We start from the raw sequence: 25130 nt of genomic DNA on the forward strand, positions 1-25130 counted from the left end.
GATGATGTGTTACAGCATTTTTCTCCGCTCTGGACCAGAGGCGCTGGGGTCTCGAGATGAGTCTGGGGTTCGGCCCCCTCCCCTGCCTCCGGTGCTGCTGTCGCCTCTTGTGCCCGCTGCTGGTGAGCTGGCCGAGGCCGGTCAGCAGAGGAATGCTTCCCCGTGGCGGCGGGTGACAGGGCGGTCGGCAGGCTGACTAATCTACCAAAGGTCAGCGAGGGTGTTGACGCGGCCCCTCTCTTGCTTGAGCACAAACATCCTCTTGGATCTGCTAGATACTCAGACTCGCTTTCTGCAGAACATTCAGAATTTGTGAATTAGACGCGGGCCCCATTTTTTTATTTTGGACTTTAGATTTTTTTTTTCATTAAGGGGATCAGAGATAAACATTGTTTTGTCAGGTGGCGACCAGCAGACTCCTCCCACTCTGAAAAGGGAGTCGTTTGGGTTTTCTTGAGTGACTGGGGCATCTATCCTCGACCAGCAGATTACTAAAGCTCTGTGATTTTAAAAAGACCGGAACCCAGTGGGGTACCCTACCCCGCCTGCCACCTTTAGACATGTGCCAGTCTTGCTGGTCCTGCCGCTTCATACATTTGTAAATGACAATGTTAGGGACACCTCAAAGAGTTGTAGGGCACCACAGGACCTTGGCACGCAGTTGAAGGCCACACACTAGTCCCTGGGGAGGGTCAGGGAGATGTTCACGATATCATCGTATTTTTCTGGGTTTCTGAACCTGATCGCTGCTGGGGGATTTGGATTAGGGTTGGGTGGTTTTGTTGTTACCGCTGGAGGCTGCGGTGATCTGGGTGCTTTTGCAAGCCAGGGCCTCTGCAGCAGTCCGTGTGGTAGGAAAATTTTCAGGGCAGTTGCCTTTAACTCCTTGGGTCTCAGCTGGGGTGATTTCGCTGCTCAGGGGACATTTGGCAACATCCCGAGGCCGTTTTGGTAGTCACAGCTGTGAGGGGGTTGCTGCGGTTCTCTGGGGGTGGAGGCCAGGGCTGCCGCTGGGGCAGGCGCCCCCTCCCCCCGAGAATTATCAAAATGTCAGTAGAGCTGAGCTTGAGAACTCCTGCTTTTAACATGGATGTTTCTTGAGCAACCATCCCTTTGTTATTCCTGAAACTAAAGAACAGACTAAGGTATAAGAGAGAAGAGTTTGAAAATGAATGACACCCCAATTTGCCAAGTATGTTTTAAGGTGCCTTTTTTTCACCCCAGTTACTTTACATACTTTAAAAACATCTTAGTGGCTTACAGATTATTCTTCAAAAGAAAAGAAAAGCAGAAATTAAAACTGTGCAAACACGGGAGTTCCCTGGTGGCCTAGTGGTTAAGGATCTGGCATTGCCACTGCTGTGGCTCAGGTCACTGCTGTGGTTCGGGTTTGATCCCTGGCACAGGAACTTCTTCATGCTGCAGGCGTGGCCAAAAGAGAAAGAGAAAAACTGCACAAACATGATGACGTCAAAGCGAGTAGCTTCTCGTGCTTTCCAAAAGTCTGTGACACATAGAAAAGCCCCTGTGAACCGTGTTTTTTTCTGTGGTCCGCCAGTGGTTTAGAGCATACTTGGTTTGTAAAATGTAAAGTCATTCTATTTGCCTTTCTCAAAACCCTAGCCTTCCACTCAGTCATTTCTTTTCCTTAAAACAATTTTTTTTAAGTGCAAGACCCAACCAAATCAATCATCTTGCTTCTCCTGGAATATTCAACTTTTTTTTTTTTTTTTTTTTTTTTTTTAACCATAGCTCCAGATTACCTTCCAGAATGCACATTTTGCTTTCTAAATTCTGTTCTTAAAAGGAACCATCTATTGACAGTACATCATGAATTTCGTGGCCCCTCTGTGACATTTCTGGGGAAGTAAATGAAAGGTGTAAATTAAGAAAAGCAAGTGTTTGTGGTTCCCACTTTAACCTTCTGTTATGTTAAATGGCTTTGTTGAAGAGGCCTGTCATTGCTCTTGAAAACTTGGGAAAATCCACAGCAAGCTGTGCCATCCATTGCCTTTGGGAGCACAGGATGTTTGATGTGAAAATTATATGGCCACATCTAATTGGGTATATTTTCACCCCACCAGATATCAGCTCAAGAGAGAACTCCTCTCCCTACCCTGCATTTTTAGCTAAACTGTTTAACCTGAATTTCATGCTATGAAGAATTACATCCCAGTCATCCAAGTGCCGTCTTTCAAAGTCTTTTGTTTAGTAGCCCGTCTGAATGACCCAACCACATAAATTTCTTGACACCTGGCAAGAACTGGATGCTAATCCCTCCCTGATGTGGGAATGAGAAGGCCTGTGACTCCCCCATCGCTGACAGCCCTCGCTGTGCCCTGAGGAAGTCTAGCCAGCCAGCGGAAAGAAAACGGAAGCTCTCTGGACCTCTGCTTCCTGTGAAATGGGAATAATAATTCCTATCTTACCTGTTGCCCAGAGTTATGTATTTGTCTCGAATAAAATGTGCTCAGAATTCAAATAGAAAGCAGTTAGACCGAGATAGGAGAATGGCAGTTAGGCCAACCTAAGGATTTTTTTTTTTTTTTTGCCTTTTCTAAGGCTGCTCTTGTGGCATGTGGAGATTCCCAGGCTAGGGGTCTAATCAGAGCTGTAGCCGCCACCACAGCTACAGCAACGCGGGATCCGAGCCGCGTCGTAGACCTACACCACAGTTCACGGCAATGCCGGATCCTTAACCCACTGAGCGAGGCCAGGGATCAAACCCGCAACCTCATGGTTCCTAGTCAGATTCGTTAACCACTGAGCCACGACGGGAACTCCAAGGATTTTTTTTAAATTAGTTTATTCACATACTGTACAGTTCACCGGCTTAAAGCGTGCAGTTTAATGGGTTTTAGTGTATTTACAGTTTTGCAACCATCACCACAATCAGTTTTAGAATTCATTGCCTCCAGAAGAAATTCTGTACCCATTAGCTGTCAGTCTCTATTTCCCCCAACTCACCCCCCAGCCCGCACTGCCTCCTCTGTCTCTATGGCTTTGTCTCTTCCAGACTTCTTGGATATACAGAGTCATACAACATGTGGTCCTTGGAGACTGGCTTCTCTCACTTAGCGTAGTGTTTTCAGGATTCATCCATCTGGTGGAATCTCTCAGTATTTCCTTACTTTTTAATAGCTAAATAATATTCCACTGTATGAATAGATGACAGCTTAATCCATCTGTTCATCAGTTGTGGGTAAACCAGAATTTTGAAAATACTAAACTTGACCATATTTGTTTTAATTTTCAAAATTATCCCTTTCCTTTTATTGGAAGGAAATGGTCTTATGGTAAATACTCTTGTGAGGTGAGGATTTCCATGGCTATGAGTGGTCTGCATATTCGAAGGAGCACTTATCTCAATTCCACTTGGAACCAAACAGCGGATACAGATGACTTCAGAGTCTGTGGTCTCCCGGAAGCCCTGAAGGCTTTTAACCTTTGAAAGTAGTAACTATTGCGAGGAAGCTTTTCTGTAGGTTGACTAAGGATTAAGACGTTATCTCCAGAGACTCAAACATCCCTGATAGGTGCTATCTTCTGTTTCTTTATTTTCTCCTCAGGTGGTAATCAGTCAAATGGCATCCAGAAAAGATTGTGATCAGAAGAGGTTATTTCCAGCCTGAGGAGTCCTTTTGTTTTATATTTGGTTTGCTTGTTTATTACTGCTTTGGTTGTTGGTTGTACCTGTTGTACATATTAAGAAGCGCAGGTATGTTTACCTTCTGGAGATAGGACAATTAATTCATCTTGTGGGGATTTGCTGCCCTGGCTCCTGTGTGCTCTGTGGTTGATTTGATGTGGCTAAAGGCAGAATTTCTCCATTCAGGGTGGACCCAGCCTGGATCAGCCGCTTTGTAATCAGTTCTGATCGTTCCCGTCCGGGACTGGTTTTGGTGTCCAGGTCCCTTAAGTGCTTGGGGACAACCTTTACAGGGAAAACATGCATTTTTTTTTTTTTCCCTTATTGGCTGAGCACATGGCTCAGTGGTAACGAACCTGACTAGGAACCATGAGGTTGCGGGTTCCATCCCTGGCCCTGCTCAGTGGGTTAAGGATCCAGCGTTGCCGTGAGCTGTGGTATAGGTTGCCCATGTGGCTCGGATCCCACACTGCTGTGGCTGTGATGTAGGCCAGTGGCTGCAGCTCCCTTTCGACCCCTAGCCTGGGAACTTCCATATGACGCGGGGGCAGCCCTATAGAGCAAAAACAAAAAAGCAAAAAAAAAAAAACCAAAAACAAACAAACAAACAAAAAACCCACAAAAAAACCTCGAAGACTAGGTGTTCTCTGAGAACTGTTTCGGTGAAGGTATGTGAGTAGATATTCTGGGTTTGGCTCCACTTTGGTGGAGGACCTGTCCATTTAGTGGCGAGAAGAAACGGGAACAGTGTGGGATTGATGGCTGCAGTTCACGGGTGTACTGTATCTGTTACCTTTTACACACAGACCCGCTTTAGCATTTTCCTTTTTTCTTCTCAAATTTCTCTTTACTTGATTTTTACTAATAAAGAGATAAATACTCAGGGTAGAAGGATAGCCAATGACTTGAGTGGCTGCGCTAATTTATCTCAGACCCCTTATCCCTGATTCTATGACTCCAACTTCCCCTTTCAAGCTGAGAAATCCCAAATACCATAATACGGAGAGAATTCGTCACCCTAGTCCAGGCAGGACCCATCAGGGTTGTCCCAGGCACCTGCCCAATGACAAGTTAGTCACTTGGCAACAGCGTAAATCTTTCCGGGGATGACACAGGAGGGCATGTGTCATGTGGAACCAGGGATGTTAGTGACTGAAGCTGCTTGAGACTTTCCCCCAATTCTCCTGTATCTTCCTGCTCTGAACGAGATGGTGTCAGGGTTAGTCCTGCCTATGGGAGTCCATTGTGTTTTGAATATTTATATCCGTATATCCTTGCCGTGTGATTTCCTCGTTTCTCAATGTTTCTGGCGAACTCTTTTCAGATTATTTCAGTTTAGTAAGTCTTTATGCAATTCGTATAGTGCATTTCAACCAAAAGGGTTTGTTTTCATAAACACCGAGAAGGTTTAAATAACATTTTCTCGTAAATTAGCCCTCATTTGCACAGTTACTCAGTTATTGCACCATGAAGACCCTCTGGAGTTTGATGTTGTCAGGAAACATATTAGCAGAAAATAGTACGTTATTATCTAATGCTAATAATTGGTTACTAGAAATGAGACGAGAAGACGTTTAATTGGGGCTCCTGTGGCTAACAAGATGTGAATTATAAAAACATTTCCAGGAGAAATTCCAGGGTTGTTCCAGAAGCCTGTTATTTGCATTTTAAAACATTCGGTCCCCATTGATAAGGGTGCTGCTTTCTTTTTTGGAGCAAATCACTCTAAATTTCCTGGGTGATAACTAGATCCCCCGGAACACCCAGTCCCTGTATTGTCTTTACTACCTCTCAGCCCCATTTTGGGGTGCTTTTCTTTGTCCCTTTGTAGATGTGTTGGTTTTTATTTTTTTTAGGGCCGTGCTCGAGGCACATGGAGGTTTCCAGGCTAGAGGTCAAATCAGAGCTGCAGCTGCAGGTCTACACCACAGCCACAGCAGTGCCAGATCTGAGCCTCGTCTGTGATCTAACCACAGCTCACAGCAACCCTGGATCCCTAACTCACGGAGCGGAGCCAGGGATCGAACCCACTTCCCTCATGGATACTAGTCAGGTTCATTTTCACTGAGCCACAACAGGAACTCCCATTGTGTTGGTTTTTAAAGAGAGGATTACAAAGTGCACAATCCCAGTCAGACTCTCTTTGCTCTTGGCCCCTCGATTCTGCGCAGTGCTGGTCTTGGTCCCCAGTGGCATAATATCGACCCCCCACCCCTTCTCAGAGGCTCTCCTGGGAGAAGGAACTGCCCTCTAGCAAAAATCTTGTTAACAGTGCAAAGGGTGCATTTATTTATTAGCTGGATCCACGCAGCTTTCTGCAGCCTTTCCTTCTGAGCTTCTGCCTCCATGCTTCCTCAGTGGTGTGTATATACCCGCACGTGTGAATCAACGCCTGTTCTCTCGAGTAACTGATGAGCATGGGTTTTCATGAGCTTGCCGGCCTGGCGCTTGTCTGGAGAGATGACACTGTTCACCTCTCAGTTCCACATGCAACTCACGGAGAGGGAGGTTGAGAGGAGAAGCATCACTTTTCTACGGAACCTTATCACTGTCCGAGGAAACAGATGGGAAAGATACACTTGTGCTCTGCTAGTGTGTTGGTTGTCCAAGGAATTAGCTTGGCCATGGAGAGGCCTTCATTTCCCGTTCCAGCAATGTCTGTTAGACCTTCATTCTTTTTTTTTTTTGCCTGCCTTGCCTAATTTCCCAATGTTAAGGTTAGCCATTTCACATTGTCAGCTCTCATTCCAGAAAGCCTTGACTTCGCCTAAAGGGCTAATTTATCATGGATACCAGCTAAATAACAAAAGCATCTCCTTTATTCAAAATTACTCAAGTAACTTTTTTTTCCAACTGTATCCCAAACTTTTAAAAATCTGTTGTACACACTTCCTTCATTGTTTATACAAAGTATGTTTTATTTCCAGTGTCTCAGTATTTGAAAATGAGAAATATTTTTTTTTCTCCCAGCAAGCAAAGCAAGTTGGCAAATTTTTCTTTTAACCAATAAGCACCTTTGAAAGGATGCTACAAATTCCCATTCATTACACCTTATTCCTAAAATATTTTTCCTTGGTCATGTGGCTCTCTTGTCTGGAAAAGAAAGCCTGAGTGTAACTTTCTGCAGTAAATATTGCCTCTTATTATATAACGGCCATATCCCCACATCCAGGCCCAATGGATTTTGTACTTAGAGCTGTTGGAGGCCCTGCAGTTCCCCATCTTCTGGGGTCAGTGAGCCCTGCAGAATTGGAGCCTGTTGGAGGTGGGCCAGGGCCCTTCTAAGCCCTTATGTTGCAGCCGGCACCTCACTCGACCTGATAAACTGCACCCCAGAAGTACAAGACACACAGCTAGTTAGTAGCAAGTGGCAGTGGCAGTGAGGCCCCACACCTGTCTCTGCCCGGGTTGAAGAGGTGAACTGTGCTTTGTAAAGGAGCTTAACTTGGGCTCCCTTTGTGTTCGTTCTGTTTTGCCTTCTGTTTGGATCCTGGTCTCTTACCAAGATGAGGTCCTCAGGGGCCAAGGCAGACTTCGCTTCTATGTCCCTTGAGTCTAGGGATGGTGATTACGTTTCACCTGGTGCCAGCTCCGAGCAGGGTGGCCCAGTGACTCTGAGGAAGAGGGGGTTGCCGCACAGCAGCTGGACACTGGCCATTCACGACTGCAGCCCTTGTCTTCCATACTGGGGGATACCCGCCCACCTCTGCAGGCACACAGGTGTGCAGTGTGCACACACACAGACTCTCACACCTGGTCACTCACACACGTTTTGGAAAAATAATCACGAACAATAAGGTTGCATACATTTACCAGGTACCACGTCTGTGATGGAATCCTATTTGGGGAAAAACTGGGCTCACCTTTAATAACGAAAATGGTGGCTTGTCTAGAGCCCTGATGGCAGTTTGTTTATTTATTTATTTTTTGTCTTTTTGTCTTTTCTAGGGCCGCACCCGCAGTATATGGAGGTTCCCAGGCTAGGAGTCGAATCGGAGGTACACCAGAGCCACAGCAACGCCAGATCCGAGCCGTGTCTGCAACCTACACCACAGCTCACGGCAACGCCGGATCCTTAACCCACTGAGTGAGGCCAGGGATGGAACCCTCAACCTCATGGTTCCTAGTCGGATTCGTTTCTGCTGCACCATGACGGGAACTCCCAGTTTGTTTTTTTGCATCTGTGTTGTTCGGTAAGATCTTACAAATGTACTTAGTTCCCACCAAAGTTATCTCACCTTTAGGGGTGATGGTTACTGATGGAGCTCAAAGCTAGATCCGCGTGATCTGGGAAGCTCTGAACTCTCTTTCCATGGTTGTGTATGTGGGCTCTGGTTGGTCGGTTGCTTGGATAGATGCACAGTTGCTTATTCGTCGTAGGTGTCCTTGTTTGTGCACTTATGTGCATGTCTATGTGAGTGAATGATAGATAAGAGAAGTTTTACCCTCTTAACCAACTTTTTAAAAAGTTGTCATTTTATTAGTTTGCTTCTTTAGTGAATGGCTCTTGTCTGTATCCTTCTCTCAAGTGGATTTCTTATTCCTCCGAAGATGCTGCAGTTTCAAAATAAAAACTCTTCTGTGTTATGCATAGAACCCTGATCTCCTGGTTTTTAAAATCTGGGTTTTGGTTTGTTCTTTTCTAGCTGCTCAGTCCTGGGTAGGTCCTTTCAACCTTGGACTTAGGGTTTTGTTTTTTTTTTTTTTTTTTACCATAAAGAATTCGATTACATGATTTTTAAGACCGATTCCATTTCATGATTCTGATTTCTTTGCAAGACCCACAAATAATCCTTTTCTTCTTGCTTGGGGGAGAAGATCTGTAAAAAACATGACCCAAATATGTTAGACAGGAATCTCCAGAAAAACAGCCAATAGGAGATAGGTAGGTAGCTAGATAAGTAGGTATGTATACAAAGAGATTTATTATAAGGAATTGGCTCATGCAATTGTGAAGGCCAAGCAAGTCCCCAAGCAGATTTGTAGTTGGCCAGCTGGAGACCCAGGAGAGTTTCTGATGTAGTTCCAGTCCAAATCTGGAGGCTTGAGAATAGCTGATAGGGAAGTTCTGGTCCAAAGGCTGGCAGGCTTGAGACCTAGAAGGAGCTGATGTTTTAATTCAGGTATGATGGGGGGCGGTGGAACCCGAACATGTTGCAGCTGGAAAGCATTCAGGCAGGAGGAATTCCCCCTTATTTAGGGGAGGATCAGCCTTTCCCTCCATTCACACCTTCAACTGATTGAATAAGGCCCACCCACATTAGGGAGGGTATCAGTTTTATTCATTCTACCTTTTTTTTTTTTTTTTTTTGCTTTTTAGGGCCACTCCAGCAGCATATGGAGATTCCCAGGCTAGGAGTCCAATTGGAGCTACAGCTGCTGGCCTACGCCACAGCCACAGGAACATCAGATCCAAGCCACGTCTGTAACCGACACCATGGCTCATGGCAATGCCGGATCATTAACCCACTGAGCAAGGCCAGGGATCCAACCCATAACTTCATGGTTCCTAGTTGGATCCATTTCTGCTGTGCCACGTCGAGAACTCCTCATTCTACCAATTTTAACTCATCGAGAATCATAGACACACTCAGAATAATATTTGACAAGTTTCTGGGTACCCTATGGCCCAGTCAAGTTGACACATTAACTTAAGGGCCACCCCAAACAAAATTTAAAGCTTTTTTGGCCTTTTTCTTCCTGCCTAAAAAGTGGATTCAGAATTCTCCCAACAGCAGCCTATAGCTGTTGGCCAAATTTGGTCAGAATAACACATTTACTACAAAATGTTTATTTCTGGAGGCTTTGGTATTTTTAGGGTTTGGGGTTTTTAAATGCTTTTCAGCTCCTTCTTTTTATACTCTTTTCTTTTGTGTTTATTTTTCCTGGCAGAGCAATTTGTACTTTCTGGCTCATTGGTTTCCATTCTGTTGCATTAACATTTGAATATTGCCCAGCCACCTGTTGAAGGTAGCTGGAAGCTCATAAAGAAATAAAATAGTAGAATATATAAATATTGCTCCAACTTTTTAGTGGTAAATCTGGATTCTGCTCCATGTGGCCATGTCCTGGACTGGTCAACATACCATGTCCTTGGGTGCCAAGTCATCAGTGAAAATGAAACCTGCCACCCGCTCTGTCCCCACCTTCTGTCTTGACATGCCACAGCCTCAACTTCACCTTTCCCAGGAGAAACGCACCTCTTGAGATCCTGTCACAAATAGATAGCGCTTCCAGAGAGGGCTGGAAGGCAGATTGAACATTGTTAAGTATTCATGGCCACTGCTTTCTGGAAGCCAAATCATAAAGTTGGTCAGTGTAGCAGGTGGCTTTGGAGGCGCTAGCATAGAAAAGCCGAGTTGGCAGTTCCAGCAGGTGTGTAGTTTCTCAAGGTCCCCCTCCCCCCGTTCCAGAGACTGGCCACAAGCCACATTCATTCTTACTTCAAAAAGTACTGGACACCTACTTCAATATATTACCTTGTAACAATCCCCTCACCATGCCAGGAGTATGAAACTCACAAGGACTTCATTTACTTTTCCTGGAGTGTCTCCAATTTTTTCCACATTATTGCTTGGTTTGTGGATGGATGATTATTGAGGTCACTCTGACTAAGTTGGCTAGACTGCTCCGGTCAGGATGCCCTTCTCTCTCCTTAAACCCAGCCCAAACTGGCCTGAGCAAAATGAGTTTATTGACCCTTAACCAAAAAGTGTACAGGTGGTATGCATCAGGCATGGCTGGATCCAGGGCCCTGTGTATATATCAGGATCCATTTCCGTCCACCTCTTGGCTCTGCTTTCCTCCAGGTCAACCTCACTGCATGAGGCAGGTTCAAGTCCAGAGAGACCTTATCTTCCCCACATTTCTGACTTGGTGGCTGTGGTGAGAGGATGTAACGTGCCGAGTGCACCTGGACTGAATAGACGTGCCCATCCCTGGAGCTGGGGGTGGGGTCCACTCTACCTAAACTATATATCTTGAGAATTGGGGTGGTACCTTCTAAGTAATTCAGAGTACTGTTACCAGAAAAGGCACAAATGAATGCTGAGCAGAACACTCAGCAAACATATTTCCTGATCTTTAGGATCCACTAGAGAATTTATATTTGTTAGGGGGAGACGCAACTAGAGTTCTCTCATGGCATGAAATGATTCAGATCTATTTGTAAGACATCTTATATCCCTCAAATTTAAAGCAGCTTATAATGGAATTCCCACTGTGGCTCAGGAGGTTAAGAACCCGACATAGTGTCTGTGAGGATGCGGGTTCAATCCCTGGCCTCGCTCAGTGGGTTAAGGATCTGGCGTTGCCACAAACAGTGGTGTAGGTCGCAGATGCCACTCAGATCTGGTGTTGCTATGGCTGTGGTGTAGGCTGGCAGCTGCAGCTCTGATTTGACCCCTAGCCTGGAACTTCCATATATCACAAATATAGCTATAAAAAGAAAAAAATAATAAAGTGGCTTATAAGACTTGATCTTATGTAAAAAGATTGGGAATAAATAATTAAGGAAATTAAAGAGCAAAGCAAGGTAGAGGCACATGATAAGCTGGGGGTGAAGGAAGTTGCCCCTGTGATGCAGTGGGTTGAGGATCTGGTGTTGTCTCTGGTGGTGTGGGTTCAATTCCTGCCCGGGCACAGTGGGTTAAGGATTGCTGCAGCTGCGGTGCAGGCTGTCACTGCAGCTTAGATTCCACCCCTGGCTTAGATTCCACCCCTGGCTTCCATATGCAGTGGGGGTGGCCAGAAAAGGAAGGAAAAAAAAAAAAAAGATAGGGGTAAGATTAATCTCACTAATTTCAAAGCTGGTGGGTGGTCCTGCAAGATTGGGAAAAATGATCTGCACATTTGGCGCTGAGGTTCCCAGGAATGGAAGAGTGTCTAGAGCCTGTATGGAGCAGGGGGTGTGTGTGTGTGTCCGTGTATGTCCATGGGCATAACATGTCCTGTGTGCCAGTCTCTGGGAGCACAAGCCCTAAGGAAAGGCAACGGGAAGATAATAAAGATAACATGCGGTCACCTTAGACACATCGCTTCTCCAGACTTCTGGGGCTCCTTCCCTGGGGACCTTTGTCTCTTTGCTCCCAGCATCGTGTGAGAAAACAAAGCCTGCAGACAAGGATTGAACCCCCATATTGCTGGGGTCTTTCCAGGGACAATGAGTTGGAGGGCTAAACCGTGTCACCTTTGGTGGGAGGCAATCAGATGAGTCACTGCTGTGAAAAGACAGACTTGGGTGACCTCGGTTGTAAAGCTGGGCTAATCTCGAAAATGGACTCATGCTTGCCCAATGACTCACGTTCCTGTTTACACCGAGGAGAAGGGCAGAGTGGGGAGCCTCTGCTTCCTGGACGGAGACCAGAGACCCCAGAGAGGGCACCCAGTGCTTCCTCGGGGCCTCGGGCTGCCCCTTTGGGGAGCAAACTTAAGGGCTTTGGCAGTGGTGGCTTTCCAAGTCCAGACATGGGGACTGCTGAAGCCAGCGGGGGCCCTAGAGTAGGACCAGTTTGCAGGCGATGCGGCCCCATCTCATTTTGGGTGTTCTCACGACTTATGGCTGCTTTTAATCCAGACAACTCCCCCTCCCCACCATGGGAGGACCAGGTTATATGGGAAGCATGTAAATCATTCTAGAAATGTGACTACTGTTTTATAGATTTGTCCGTTATTTCCATTGATTTTCTAACTCCCAGAGACTTCGGTATCCACTTACGCTCATTCTGCCATTTGGTGACTATTAGAACATAAAATACTGGATATTGTGCTCAATCTCCTGTTATTTAGGATTAAGAAGGGTGAAAACATTGTTCATGGGATGTTCCTTCACATGAAACTTTTCAAAAACCAGAGTAGAGAAGATAAATCCTTTACCATGAAACACAGCAGGCATCGATCTTTTCTTTCTTTAATGACATGTGGAATGATAGTTCCCTGTTTGTTCTAAAACAGCCCTTCTTGGACCCCAGGTCGCTCTTTACACCCCTAAATTCTCTACCCCATTTGCAGAGCAACAGCCAACATCTGGACAGGCGAATGCCTCTGCACAGCAGCACACGCGTTGACTAAGATCTGGTGCAGATCCCCTTCTGCCATTTACTAGCTGTGTGACCTTGGGCATGCTCCTTAACGTCTCTGAGTCAGTTTCCTCCTCTGTAAAATGGGCACGGCAATACCTACCTCACAGGGTGGTTGTGAGGACTAGCCAGGTGACACACATGTTCCTGTCCAGAACCCCAAATAGAGCAGGCAGGCAGTGAACCGAGGCAGCGTTCATGGTAGGGCTCCAGCTGGGCTGAAGTTTGGCACAGCACGTGTTTCCTGAGCGTGCAGGCTGTGTGCTGCCCTATCTTTCGATGGGTTCAGAGATATTAGTGTGGTCACTTCTCTTAAAACGCTTGCAGCCTGGCAGAGGGACCAGTATTAAGACAGATTCCCACATCGTCCTAGAATTGCATGAAACCCTATGCAATTACATTTTTGTAGGCTAGAAAGAGCAGCAATGTCACATGGTTTAAACTAATAGAAGATTCAGTGGAAGGTAAGTTGAGACAGAGAGAGAGAAAATGCTAGCCAGCGGGCTTCCGGGAGGAAGGAGTGGCGTGTCCTTTGGGGGAGAGATGGGCAGGGGGGGCACCCGGGAAGGGATGCTTTGGAAAGGCAGCCCAGAGGGGGCTGTGTGGAAGGGGTCGCTGGGGGGCACCCCCTGAGCTGGCCGGCAGGGAGGTGGACGTGTTCCGGGTTTGTGCTGGGAACCACGAGCCTCCCCGCTTGGGGTTTGTCGAGCAGCGGGGGTCAGGGCCGGAGGTCAGGCTGGGGGCCGCGAGTGCCGCCTCGCTGACTGCGCCCCCTCCTTCCCGAGCCTCACTCTGTTCCCCTTTCTTCCTGGCAGCAGTGCCCCCTCCCTTGCTGCACTCAGGGACATGACTGTCAGCACTTCTACCCCCCCTCAGACTTCACTGTCAGCACTCAAGTCTTCAGGGACATGAAAAGGAGCCACTCCTTACAAAAGGTTGGGGAGCCCTGGTGTTTGGAGGTAGGTCTCGGAGCAGAACGACGGTGTGGGATGAGTGAGCTCTGAACTGAAACCGCCCATCCAAAGTTTACATCCCGCTCGGGCAGGGCCCACCCGCCGCGGTCCCCAGTCCCCGTCAGGTCGCTGTCACATCGGGTGCCCTGATGTCTGGGTGTACTGACCACGGATCGGTTTATCACGGCCATAAAAATGCCAGTTTACGAGGAGAGGGTGGAGGGTGGTGCCCCCGCGAACCCAAGGCGCCGGCCTCGCAGTCAAAGCCACACGGTCCATTGTCGCCCGGGGCTTCCGTGAGAATGATGAGCAACACTTTCGCCCCTTAAACTTGACCCCCAGGAAATAATTTCCTGGGGTTCTTCATAGCTTCCAGTGGACGAGAAGTTATCACCTGAACTTTGCCTTTGTTGTTCCTTCTTTAGAAGAACTTAGAGGGTTTTTTTCCAGGACTGAAGGTGCTGGGCAAAGCTGGCGCTTCTGCCAGGATACCTTCACCAGGCAGCCGCCAATGGCTTTTCTCACAGATGTCACTCTCCAAGGACAGGAAGCATTGTTAATTTCCTTTAAATAATTCAGTACGATGTCAATACCTCACACGGCTGCGTGCTCGGCGGTGACAGTTCTCTTCCAATCGGTCGTCCCGAAGAATAAAGACCATCCCATCCCGAACATGCTTTCATCTTCAGAAAAGCAAAAGTCAATGCAGATAGGAAGTGGTGAAGTAACTCTTTAGACTTAAACAGCACATGACTGAGTATGAATGCTAGCTTTTCCATTTTTTTTTTTTTAAAGAGAAGTGAATATTTAAGAGCCACTTCATAAATCCTCTGTCTCCGAAAAACCTTTTTTTTTTTTTTTTTTTGTATACCTACTATGTGCCAGGTGCTGGGCTGTGTGTCAGGGCTACAGGGGCAGAAAACAGCAGAGGCCTACAGCCTCATGTAACGTGTGCATGCGTCTTGCCTTTGGAGGGAGAAAAGGCAGGTGAAATCATCTATAAAAGCTTCTTCTAATTTAAAAAGTAGTAAATAGCCGCGGAAGAGAACTCGAGACACAGAAAAACATGTAGAAGGAAACGCAAACACCCACATTCTTTTTTACCTGTGTCTAATCTCTTAATAATATTTGGATGCATTTCTTTCTTGTCATTCATGTGTCTCAAGTTTAAAAATGTTTCATAAAATTAGAACTATACCCTGCAGAGTTTTGTATTTCTCTTTTCACTTGGTGGCTTTTGTACATCATAATGTGTCTTAATTCTGGTCAGTGACTTCATGTGTGTGTCTCGTGGAAATCTTCCCATCTCACTGTGCCCCTCTGGCCAGATGTGAACAGAGCTGAGGCTGTTTCTAGGTCTTTTGGTCCCCACCCCCATCCCCACCCTCACGAGGCCTGTGCCTGGGTTCCCTGGGGCTGGCGTAATATGTAAGGCCCATGTCTTTAACCGGCCTGGGTCTAGCAGAGCAGGGAGGCTCCCTTCTGCACAGCAGCCCGGGGCCCATGGATGGAAGCTTTTTCTCAGCAACCCCTCCTTGCTCTAGCTTTTCATAAACATCTCTGTTCATTGGGACTGCGGGTGATAAGGCCATACCGAACATAGCTCTTCCTCCACCAGGACCTGGCAAATGGTAACTCATTAATCTTTGGTCGGAGTTACGAGATAGATAAAGGAGAACCAGGCACCCATTTTGAGCTGAGGAAAATGAAACAGAAAGACTGGGTTTCTTCCTTATAACTCGGGATCCACAGGCGCCGACGAGATCCCCGGCGCCAGTGACTGCGCGGGTTTCTCGGCTTTGCCCTCAGCACAGGGAAGCATCTCTTGGGGAAGTGCCAGGACGCCTGGCTTCCAGAATTGGGTCTAAATCCCTAAATGTGTGAACAGACCAAACCCAAAGACACCACTCGTGCTCTGTGACCTTGGGGGAGTTGCCCAGCTGCTCCGTGCCGCAGTTTCCCCACAGTGACCGGGAATCGCACGTGGGCTGCTGGGGCTTAGCCAGAGGAGCTGGCGTGCTGGGTCTGACCCAGGCACCGGGCAGGAAGCGCGCACCGATAGAGTGTCCATGTGACGGGCCAGCCGCTGCTGCAGTAGGTCGGTCACGCTGCATGCTTTCTTCCCGCAGCCTGGGGGGCCTCGAGGTGGCTCTGGGTAGCATAGGGGAACCACACGAGACTGGAGTCAGAACTAGGTTTGAGTCCAGTGGTTCTCGCCTCTGCTGGCAAGGTGCTTCATCCCTCTGTGATGCAATTCCTGCGTCTGTCAAAAGAGGCCGGTAGGAGAATCCCTGCCCAGCCTGCTTCTCTGGGCATCTCCCAGGATCCCTTGAAATACTAATCAAAGAGACTTTTAACACAGTGCTTCCTACAGTCCAGGCATAGTTCTATAAGCGATTTGTGTATATTAATTGTTCAAAACCTGACAACAACCATAAGAAGAAGGTGCCGTGATTATTGCCATTTTGCAGATGAGCCACAGAGAGGTTAAGCAACCTGTTTAAGATCACACAGCAAAGGGACGGAGCTCTACAGCTGCTGTTAATGAAAGACCATGGCAGTAGCCCGTGGTTTGAAGCCTTCCCCACCAGCCATCCTCCACTTGCTCAAGGAGAGTGGGATGGATCCTGTTCAACACCCAGCCGTCTCAGAGCCAGGAGGGCATGTCTGATTCAGGACATCCAAAGTCCAGTTTTGGCTTTATAAGCATCACATCCGGGATATTTTCTACTCCATCCATAGTGAACCTTCACTGTCCCTGCTCTCTCTTCCCTGGCAACTCAGCTCGATTCTACCCCTTTAGCCCTCTCCTTGAGGGAATTAAGGTTGGTTGGCCAGTTGAGTAAATATGACTAAGAAAGTCGATATGCACCTGGGCAGGCATGAGTCACTTCTTTCTAGTTAGCTATTCATATGCATTTTAGAGCTCACCACACAAAGTTATTACATTGGGGCCATTACCATGTTTAATAGTGACAATAATAGGGTGTGACCCTTGGCATAAATGCATTCAGATAAGAAAGAAAGTGTTTTTTCCTGTAATTGCTTAGTCAATACCGTTTTCGCGGAAATGCTTGCAAACAAACTTTTAAAAAGTTCTTTGTTCTAATCCTTCCCTTATTCCTTGCTTCCTTCCTCTTGACAGACTTCTGCGAACTTCTCCTGATCACCGGCTGGGGGTTAGCAAAACGGTGCCCTCTGACCCTTCTGATGTTCTGGTTGACCTATCTTTTCGCCGGTTTTCAGCCTAATTTTATTTCGCTTTTAGGGATATGTGTGTGTGTGAGAGAGAGAGAGCGAGAGAATGTGTGTGTGTATGTGTGTGTGGGTGTGTATGTGTGTGAATTCAGGAGGGGGCGCATTATCACTGGTACTTGCTTATTAACTTCTTAATGCATTTAAGGAAAAAAGAGACTTCTGCTAACTTTGCAAAGCTAGTCACATAGACAGGGAGTTAACCATTTTGGTGAGAGGAAACGAAACTTTTCTTAGGCTTATTAGACCACATCCTATAAATCTGTGGCTTATTATATGTCTGATTTCTAAAAAGCATGGCATCACCACCAAGGTTTTATTTTTTGCTTATTAGTCATTGAAACAAATATAGACATTGCTTCATTTCCTTAGTATTGTGTTTTTCAATACATTATGTATGGAAAATCTGGATTTACACAACGAAGTACATTCAAAGGGGGAGGTATCTGCTTTGTAAGTCTCTGCATTATAACTTTGGATTACCAAGCATTCTGTTAAGTGAAAATGTTCAATTAACCCACTCACTCCTGATTTTGCAGAAAAAGCAGGGTGAGAAAACAGTAAAAATAGCCCTCGGAGGAAGTGTTTTGACCTACTTCCTTCCAGTCTTTTAAAGGATGTGTTTCAAAAACCATAGGTGGGCTCATGTTGTATATGTAATTACTTTCTCTTTCACATCTCTGGGAATAAGAAAGTACCTTCCTGCGTGTGCCGTGAAGATTCTTAGTAAGCCTTCCAGCGGTTGCCCTTTCCAGAAGTGGGTGTCCCTCAGTGTGCTTAACCATTGCTCCAGTGCAAACACCCTTTCTAAAGTTCCGCTATTACGGTCTGGTTGCATCTCAAGGGGGAGCGGGTGTGAGTGGAGAAGAACAGACAGAATGCCTTTGGCCATTCCGTAACACCCCCATGACGTATAGGATCCCTGGCTTAGCGTGCACAGCCCTCGACCCTTCTGTGCAGGCGCCCCAGCAAGGGCAGCCCCCTCCCCGAATTCATTCTCAGGGTGAAATGCCGGGTGGGACCACCCATGTTAGTGTCTTATTTCTCCTTGCTGTATTTGCAAAGCCTCTCCACTGAATTCTTCTAGGGTAAATGAATTTCCCCTGCCAATGAACAGCTCCAGTCGTATAGGTGGATACCACGGTGCTTAACTTGGCGTCTCTGATGCTTCGGAGAAGCCACGCTCCCAGTGCATGGTGAATGTGGTCTGGCTTCCCCCACTGCTCGGTAGAGACCCCTGCAGGATTGGTACGGCCTGGACACCTCATGCACAGCCTTCCCCACCAGGGACACAGGCTCTCTGGACGGAGAGGCCGTTCCTTGGCCTCAGGGCTGTGGATACTGTTCTTTCCACTTCTTCCCACTTTTCTCCACCCTGGGAGGCTGGTACACAGGCTAGGAAGCCCAGGCAGGGTGCATGGATGTCCCCAAAGGATGGTGGGGGGTGTTCCTGTCCTGTGTCCAGGCTCTGGGGCCGTCGGACACCCGCTCAGACGCCCCAGGCTGGATCACGGCTCTTATCTCTGTGGCTGCCTCCCTTTTCCCCATCCTTTGTGAGTCACACGCCTTCTTGGCATCTCGTGTGACAAAGGTCATTAGTAGAGAAGACTTGGGCCTTCCATGCGTGACATCTTGTCATCCACACAGTTTATTGTTTTGGACCCTCCCCTCTTGTAATTCTGTGAGGTGACAGATCAGTTTTTAATGGGCTACACTGTGTCAAGGGAGAGTTTAAATTAACCTTAAGACTTTTTATACCTCACAGGGCCCCTCAAATCATAAGCCGTGGTCAGTATTTGAAGAGAGGGAGTGGGTGCTTTTTACTAAGGCTTTTGACATCATCTGTCAAGCCTGTCTGTCTCTCGGTGTCGTGATGTCTCTGTTCCTCCGAGTACTTTCCTATTCTCGGCTCCTTTAATGATGTCAGTGAGGTAGATGTTTGGAATTTGGGAACAGAGAGGAACCACCTTTCGGCCCAGACTTTGGAACTTCATTTCCTCATTCTCGTTAAGGGCCATTACTGTCAGGTAAGCCAAGTGCGGCATCTCCGTTTTTCTCCTTCTCCGTTAGGCCCGTCTGCGCTTGGTTCGAAAGGTCTTTATTGCATCAGCTCCTGCTAGTTTAGCAAGAGATGATTCCAGGAACTATGTCATCTTTTATCCTTTATTCCACACTTTCCCAGCTTCCTCTGCCACTTTCTCTGAAAGTTCATTTCAAGCCTGTTTTCAAGTTTAAAAAAAAAAAAAAGAAAGAAAAAAGGCGTTTGGTGTGGTTTGGGGAGCGAGGCCGTAGAAGTGGACTTCTCTGCCCTGGTGAGGCCAGGTTCAAGTTTTGACCACGCTTTCCTTGGGCTGTCCTGACCCGGTTCCCAGCTGGCCTCTTTCCTTGAGCTGAAAATGAGGAAGGAGGTGGCCTTTGTACAGCCAGGGAGTTTATTTTTTGTAACGTTTGTCAGTAACCCTCTGGGTGTGTGTGCACACGGGTGCGTGCACACGCTCGTCTGTGTGATCGCCCATCTCTGGGGCCGCGCTACCCAGGGCGTGTTCATGGCTCAGCTGCATTTTTCTCTGGAAAGGTCTAAATAACAGGCCTGTTTGTGCTCAGAGTGAAAGTTTCTGTTTTGGAAAAGCCAGTTCCTTCCGACAAGGGCAGGGGGGAGGGACGAGGAAGGAACCCAAGACACCAAAGAAGAAGTGAGAGTTGAGGGAGGTGGGGAGGCACTGGGGTGACCAAGGGACATGTGGACGCCCTGCTCCATTTATTTCCCAACCCCCCCCCCCCGTTCACTCTGTCTGCCCAGCTCTGCCTGGGCCCCCCCCTTTGCTGCCCTGCACCCTGGCGGAGGCCTCCTGCTGCTTAGGAAAACGGAGCTGGCAGGAGATGAGGTTGGGTTGAGCGTGATCTCCAGGGTTGGGGTCAGAGGGAGCATGGAAGCACTCAATCACCCAGCCTGGCTCCTGCCCGCTGGGTGGCTGGCAGGCCTGGTGGTTCACCAGGAGCCAGCATGACAGGTGCGAGGTCCTCTCGTCCCCGGAAAGGAAAAGCTCCTCCCTCAGAAAGGAGTTGCAGCTCACAGGCATCTGGAAGGAGGTCCCGACCCCTGCTCCATCTCTTGGACCTGTTTCTTTCCTCTTGCTCCTTTGAAAAGAAGGCAAGAGAAAGATGGGCGGAGGTGAGCAGGAGGGGAAGGTTGTCCACGATTGTCTTGCTGGCTTCAGAAATCCAGGCACTTCCTGAAGGGAAGGAGGGGTGTTGCTGTGCCCCTTCCTGTGTGTCTGGTGGGGCAGGGACTGCTGTGTCCGGGCACGAACACGTAGCTCTCCTGATGGAGGGCCGAGCTTGCTTCTCCAGCGCATCGGACATTGGCCTCCCCTTCCCCTATCCTGCTGGGGACCACAAAGCACACTCCAATCAGTTCCTGTGCAGGTTTTCCTCCCTGCAGTTGCTCCTGTAACACTCTATTTTTCGGCTTTGCACTTACTGCATATACTTCTGTGTCCCTGATTTTAGGTCCAGGGAACAGGCTTATTTTGAGATGTGGCATTTTTAAAAAATTATACTTTGAAATATACAACAGGGAGTTCCCATCGTGGCTCAGTGGAAACGAACCCGACTAGGAACGATGAGGTTGCGGGTTCGATCCCTGGCCTCGCTCAGTGGGTTAAGGATCTGGTGTTGCCATGAGCTGCTCTGTAGGCCACAGATGTGGCTCGGTTCTGGCGTTGCTGTGGCTGTGGCACAGGCTGGTGACTACAGCTCTAATTCGACCCCTAGCCTGGGAACTTTCATTTGCGGTGGGTGTGGCCCTAAAAAGCCTCCTCCTCCTACTAGTAATAATAATAAAATAAATAACAACATTGGCCTTTTCTTTTGGTCTACAGTTCTGTGAATTTTAGCATAAAGTTGTATTATCACCACCACAGTTAGGATACAGAACAGCTCCGTCACTCTCAGGCTAGGCTTTTATGGCTGCAAAGCATATGGGGTTTATTTTTTTATCACTTATACCTTTTGAAAGGTAGGACTGACTAGATTCATCTCTTTCATTCAGAGGCTAATTTTGTCGTTGATACATGTCTCTGCTCTATTCCTTCTCCAGCAAGAAATGTAACCAGAATACTTTGCTTGTCAGTCTGTTAGTTACTGACAAATGTGGGTTGGATTTTCTATTTTTTTTTTTTTTTTTTTTTTGTACTGACTGTTCTTCCCTGCACACCTGGGATGCTTTGGGCCACTTTGTGGATTTAAGGAGAACTCAAGCTAATTCTGACAGTGACCAAAGGAAAATATAATTAGCTAGGGAGGTGTTGTTGCTAACCAGACAGGCGGCATTGTGAAAGGAAACGACTTCTGGAGTGTTCTGCTTTGAATTATCTGTGTAATTCTCTTCCAGATGTCAGGACAGATGGTCAGGGTTTGGGCATAATGTGTAAAGTGAAGATGGGGCATCACCTGTAGGTTTGTCGACCCAACGTGGTTCTTATGGATGGTCCTCCTTTGTCCCATTGCTTAGGTGAGACCAGGAACTAAGATGCTTCCCCCAGCATCCCCACCCAGGTTCTGGAACAAGCTGGTCCAATCATGGGACGGCCAGGGCTGCCCTGTGGTTCAGGGCTGTGCTTTCTCAGGGAAGAAGTGAAAGGCAGGGACATTTGTGTGGTGCGGGTCCTCCGTGATTGCTCGTCCTCCTCTTGCGAAATGAGGAGAGGTGGCCCCAAAGGTCCCCTGCTTTGAATGTCACACTTGACCGAACAGTTGATGATGTCTCTGGGGTGGATTTTGCTGGGGAAGGTGGCAGTGATCTTGCACATGTAGATTTTGGTGAAATCTGATTCCTGCCTTTGTAATTACTTGGAGACTCGCCACCGCAGCCAGTTGAGAAGTTGGGAACAGTGACCCGGAGCAGAAAGCAGAAATTGTAGGGGAGTTAACATCCAGAAACACAGGTGCAGCTTTCCTTCTGGCTTTCTGGCATCAAAAATCGCTTTATCAGGAGAAAGTATTCTAACTGCCTTCTTCAACAGTCACCTAACTTTCCTGTCTCCCTGTCTCTCCCTTTGCCAGGCAGAAGGCACTTCCCGGCGTGTGGTAGAGTTGGCACACCCGTGATTTAGCTGCGAGGAGTGAGTTTTGCTGATAAGAAACTCCCTCTGTCTGGCAGCAGGGTTCTGTAGAGGAATGTCCTCCAGGTGGAATAAAAATGGTTTTCATTAAAAAAAAAAAAAAAAAAAAAAAAAAGACACCTTAAACAAAGTAGCACAAGCCTGGGTGCCTGGGCGAAACAAGAGGAACAAAACAGCTCAGAAACAAGTTGCTTTTCTGCATCTTGATTGAAATGATAGGGGCACTGTGGAAAGCCAGGGCTGGCTTTATTTTCACAAGTGGAGCATGTGCAGACCGTGGGGCCTGGGCGCCTTAACTCTGGAATATGCTTCTAGAAGAGTGTGTAGCGTGATCATCCCCCCTCCACAAGTGCTTGCCAGTTATCTGATCAGTGTCAGACTTATCTTTTCTAGTAACACCCACATGAGAGGGTTTTTTTTTTTTATTCCTTCTTGTTTTATTTGGGTGACAGATTGCATGTTAGGGCACTAAAAGATGAAAGCACTAAATATTTGCTTTAGAAAAACACAGCGAAAGAGTCTCTCATCCTTCCAGCTGAAAATTGATGGGCTTAGAATTCCATTAAGAGAAACGACTGTCTGCAGTTCAACTTATTGCCACCCTCTGGGCACGGTTAACACGTGGAGCACAACGTGAAGGTTGGAGGGTACGGGATCGTGCCGGATTCTTTTTCACGTGGAATGGACCAGGGCTGCGTCATCGACCTGGAGATCCAAGTAGCCCACAGCAGTGCCTGCCTCTTTCTGTGATGTTAAGCTCCTCCTTCGGGACTTTGCAGTGGATTTTCTCTCCATAGAAAGGGTCTTTCTGTGATTCCCTCTTTCAGATGTAATGGTAAAGCCATAATTCTTGCGAGCCTCTTTGGCATGAGCTGTCTTGTCTCAGAAGAAGGGAGAATGCATTTTGGCACTTGGGTTGCGATGATTGCAGAATCTGCTTGGTGGAATGATGAAGAGCAAGAATTCAAACCCTGGCTTGGCTACTGGGCAGCTGAGTGACCAGGTGTATCGTGTGTGGAAACCTTTCTAGACCATCTGTGAACCCGGGATATTTTTGTACCTCCGTTTATTGTGGGATTTCCGTGAGTGAAGGTGGTGTATGGACATGGGCTTCTGTCAACACTAGGTCTTCCTTGTTAATTCTCAGTAGTTTTTGGGTTTTTTTTCCGCCTTTATCTTTTTTTCTTTTTTGGCTGCCCTGCAGCATATGGAGTTCCCAGGCCAGGGATCAGATCTGAGTCGCAGTTGTGACCTATGCTTGCAGCTGCAACAACAGATCCTTAACCCATTAGGAGAGGCCAGGGATTGAACCTGTTTCCACATGGATACTAGTCGGGTTCTCAGTATGCTGAGCCACAGTAGGAACCCCTCAGGAGGTATTTTTAAATCCATTTCTTTGATTTGAGGGGAAAGAAGGTTGAACCCCATGTCTGCTGGGGTTGTGGCTTGATATATTAATATTAGGCAGCATTTATTAAAATCTGCTGTTGTTCAGCCATTGAATTCATTTTTTCATAAGTGTTCTTGTTTTACTCTTGTGGCTACTCCACGAGAGGAAAAAGGAATATTGTTCCACTTTTTTTATGTAAGTAAGCTAGTAGTAACATTTATTGAGTGCTTTTCTATGAACCAGCTCTAGTTTAAGTGGTTTTCCTATGTTAGCTTATTTCATCCTCGCAATAGGTAAGAACTGTCTTACCTATGTATGTACATACATACTGTCCCTGGGTTGCACTGAGAGTAATTGGTAGGGCTGGGACTTGAGGGCTGGGTCTAAAGCCAGGGTGTGCTCACCTCCCCATTGTGCTCTGTTCCATCATCACACGTGCATGGTGCCAGCTCGCCATAGTCATGAATGGGGACCAGTGAGCAGATCCGCAGATGCTCTCCAGATCATGCTGGTTTAGGATCGTTGGGGAGAAGAATCTTTATTACTGGAAGTTGTGGCTTCTGACTCTCTCGGCAGTTGGCAGCCTAGATTTTTGACTCGTTTTGTTTTGTGCGTGTGGTTTTGTTTTTTAAATAATTAGAAACAGTTAGACTCTCATTACCACCCACAGTAAAAAATTGCTTGGATCTTACAAATTAAAGGAAAAAAAAAAAACCAACACAGAGTCCATTTGGTAGAATGATGAAAACAGGCTTTCAAGAGGGGAGTCCGGTTTGGAGGGTGAGCTTTAGATGTGTGAACGCCAGGGATTCCTCGCTTTTCACCTCCCCCTTTGTCTGCGTTCAGAATCGTATAACATTAGCGGTGGTTGCCAATGATTGGGGGGGGGTGGCCATGGGGGGGATTACTCACGAGATGGCTCTGGGAGGAGACCTACATTTTTTTGAACTTATTAATAGCATGTCTTTTGTGCGAGTGGGTGTGAGGCCTGAGAGTGTGAAGCATATACTTACAGGGTGTGTGGTCCTTTCTGCTCCATTCCACGACCCACGATGGTGGGCTGAGAGGGGAGGAGGAGAGGAAGAAGAGGAAGGCTTAGCGCAGGCTTGTTTCCGCGGTGTGGACCTAATCATTAAGGCAGGAGTAAGCCAGGCCTTTCTCCACATCAGGGGCACTGAATCAGTGTCCTGCGACTCCCGGTTTCTTGGGACTGTGCTCTAATTATCCAAGCTATGCCTCTGCCTTTGTACCAGTAAGATTGGTGCCCTTGCCCATAGCTTGTTCCCCTCACTCCCTTCCCCTCCGGAGCAGGGAGATGGGCCAGGGTCTGGGCTGATCCCCGTGGCCAAGTCAGACGTGCTCTCCACTGGCGCTCCTTCACCCCTCTTGCCCCATCAGAACCTTCCTTGTCATTCTGAGTCGTCATGTGGGTGAAGAGATGATTTCCTAATCCTTGTGGGCGCTCAAAGGATTTGCCTTGGTGAAAGAAGGAGCCTCCTGCCAGAGGGCCGTCTCTGTGTCCCGTTTTAACCCACATTGCTTTTGACTTCACTTTATGTTCGTTCCCAGGCAGCCTCCTCTTGCCATCCCGACTTGTTTAAATTTATGGGTTGTTGGCAAGCAAGTTTTTGATGCTGCTCTTCTCATAGCCAGAGGCCAAGATCCCTTGTGGCGCAGTGCCTG

The 25130-nt window shown here is 47.4% G+C and overlaps 1 protein-coding gene across 50 annotated transcripts in view; it reads left to right on the forward strand.

The window, feature by feature from the left end:
- TCF7L2 (transcription factor 7 like 2) overlaps window positions 1-25130 on the forward strand; it is a 203638-nt gene that overhangs the window by 116514 nt on the left and 61994 nt on the right. For 15 of the 50 annotated variants that reach the window (XM_005657478.3, XM_005657464.3, XM_013990492.2 and 12 more), the window contains one exon: window positions 13542-13685. The exons of 31 other annotated variants lie outside the window; for them this stretch is intronic. In XM_005657478.3, coding sequence (XP_005657535.1) covers window positions 13542-13685 — 144 coding nt within the window. The remainder of the gene's footprint in view (window positions 1-13541; window positions 13686-25130) is intronic. 4 more of the 50 variants (XM_005657463.3, XM_005657470.3, XM_021073291.1 and 1 more) reach the window with 1 other exon arrangement.

Source organism: Sus scrofa, chromosome 14 (assembly GCF_000003025.6).
Source record: "Sus scrofa isolate TJ Tabasco breed Duroc chromosome 14, Sscrofa11.1, whole genome shotgun sequence".
In the NCBI taxonomy this organism is placed as follows: domain Eukaryota; kingdom Metazoa; phylum Chordata; class Mammalia; order Artiodactyla; family Suidae; genus Sus; species Sus scrofa.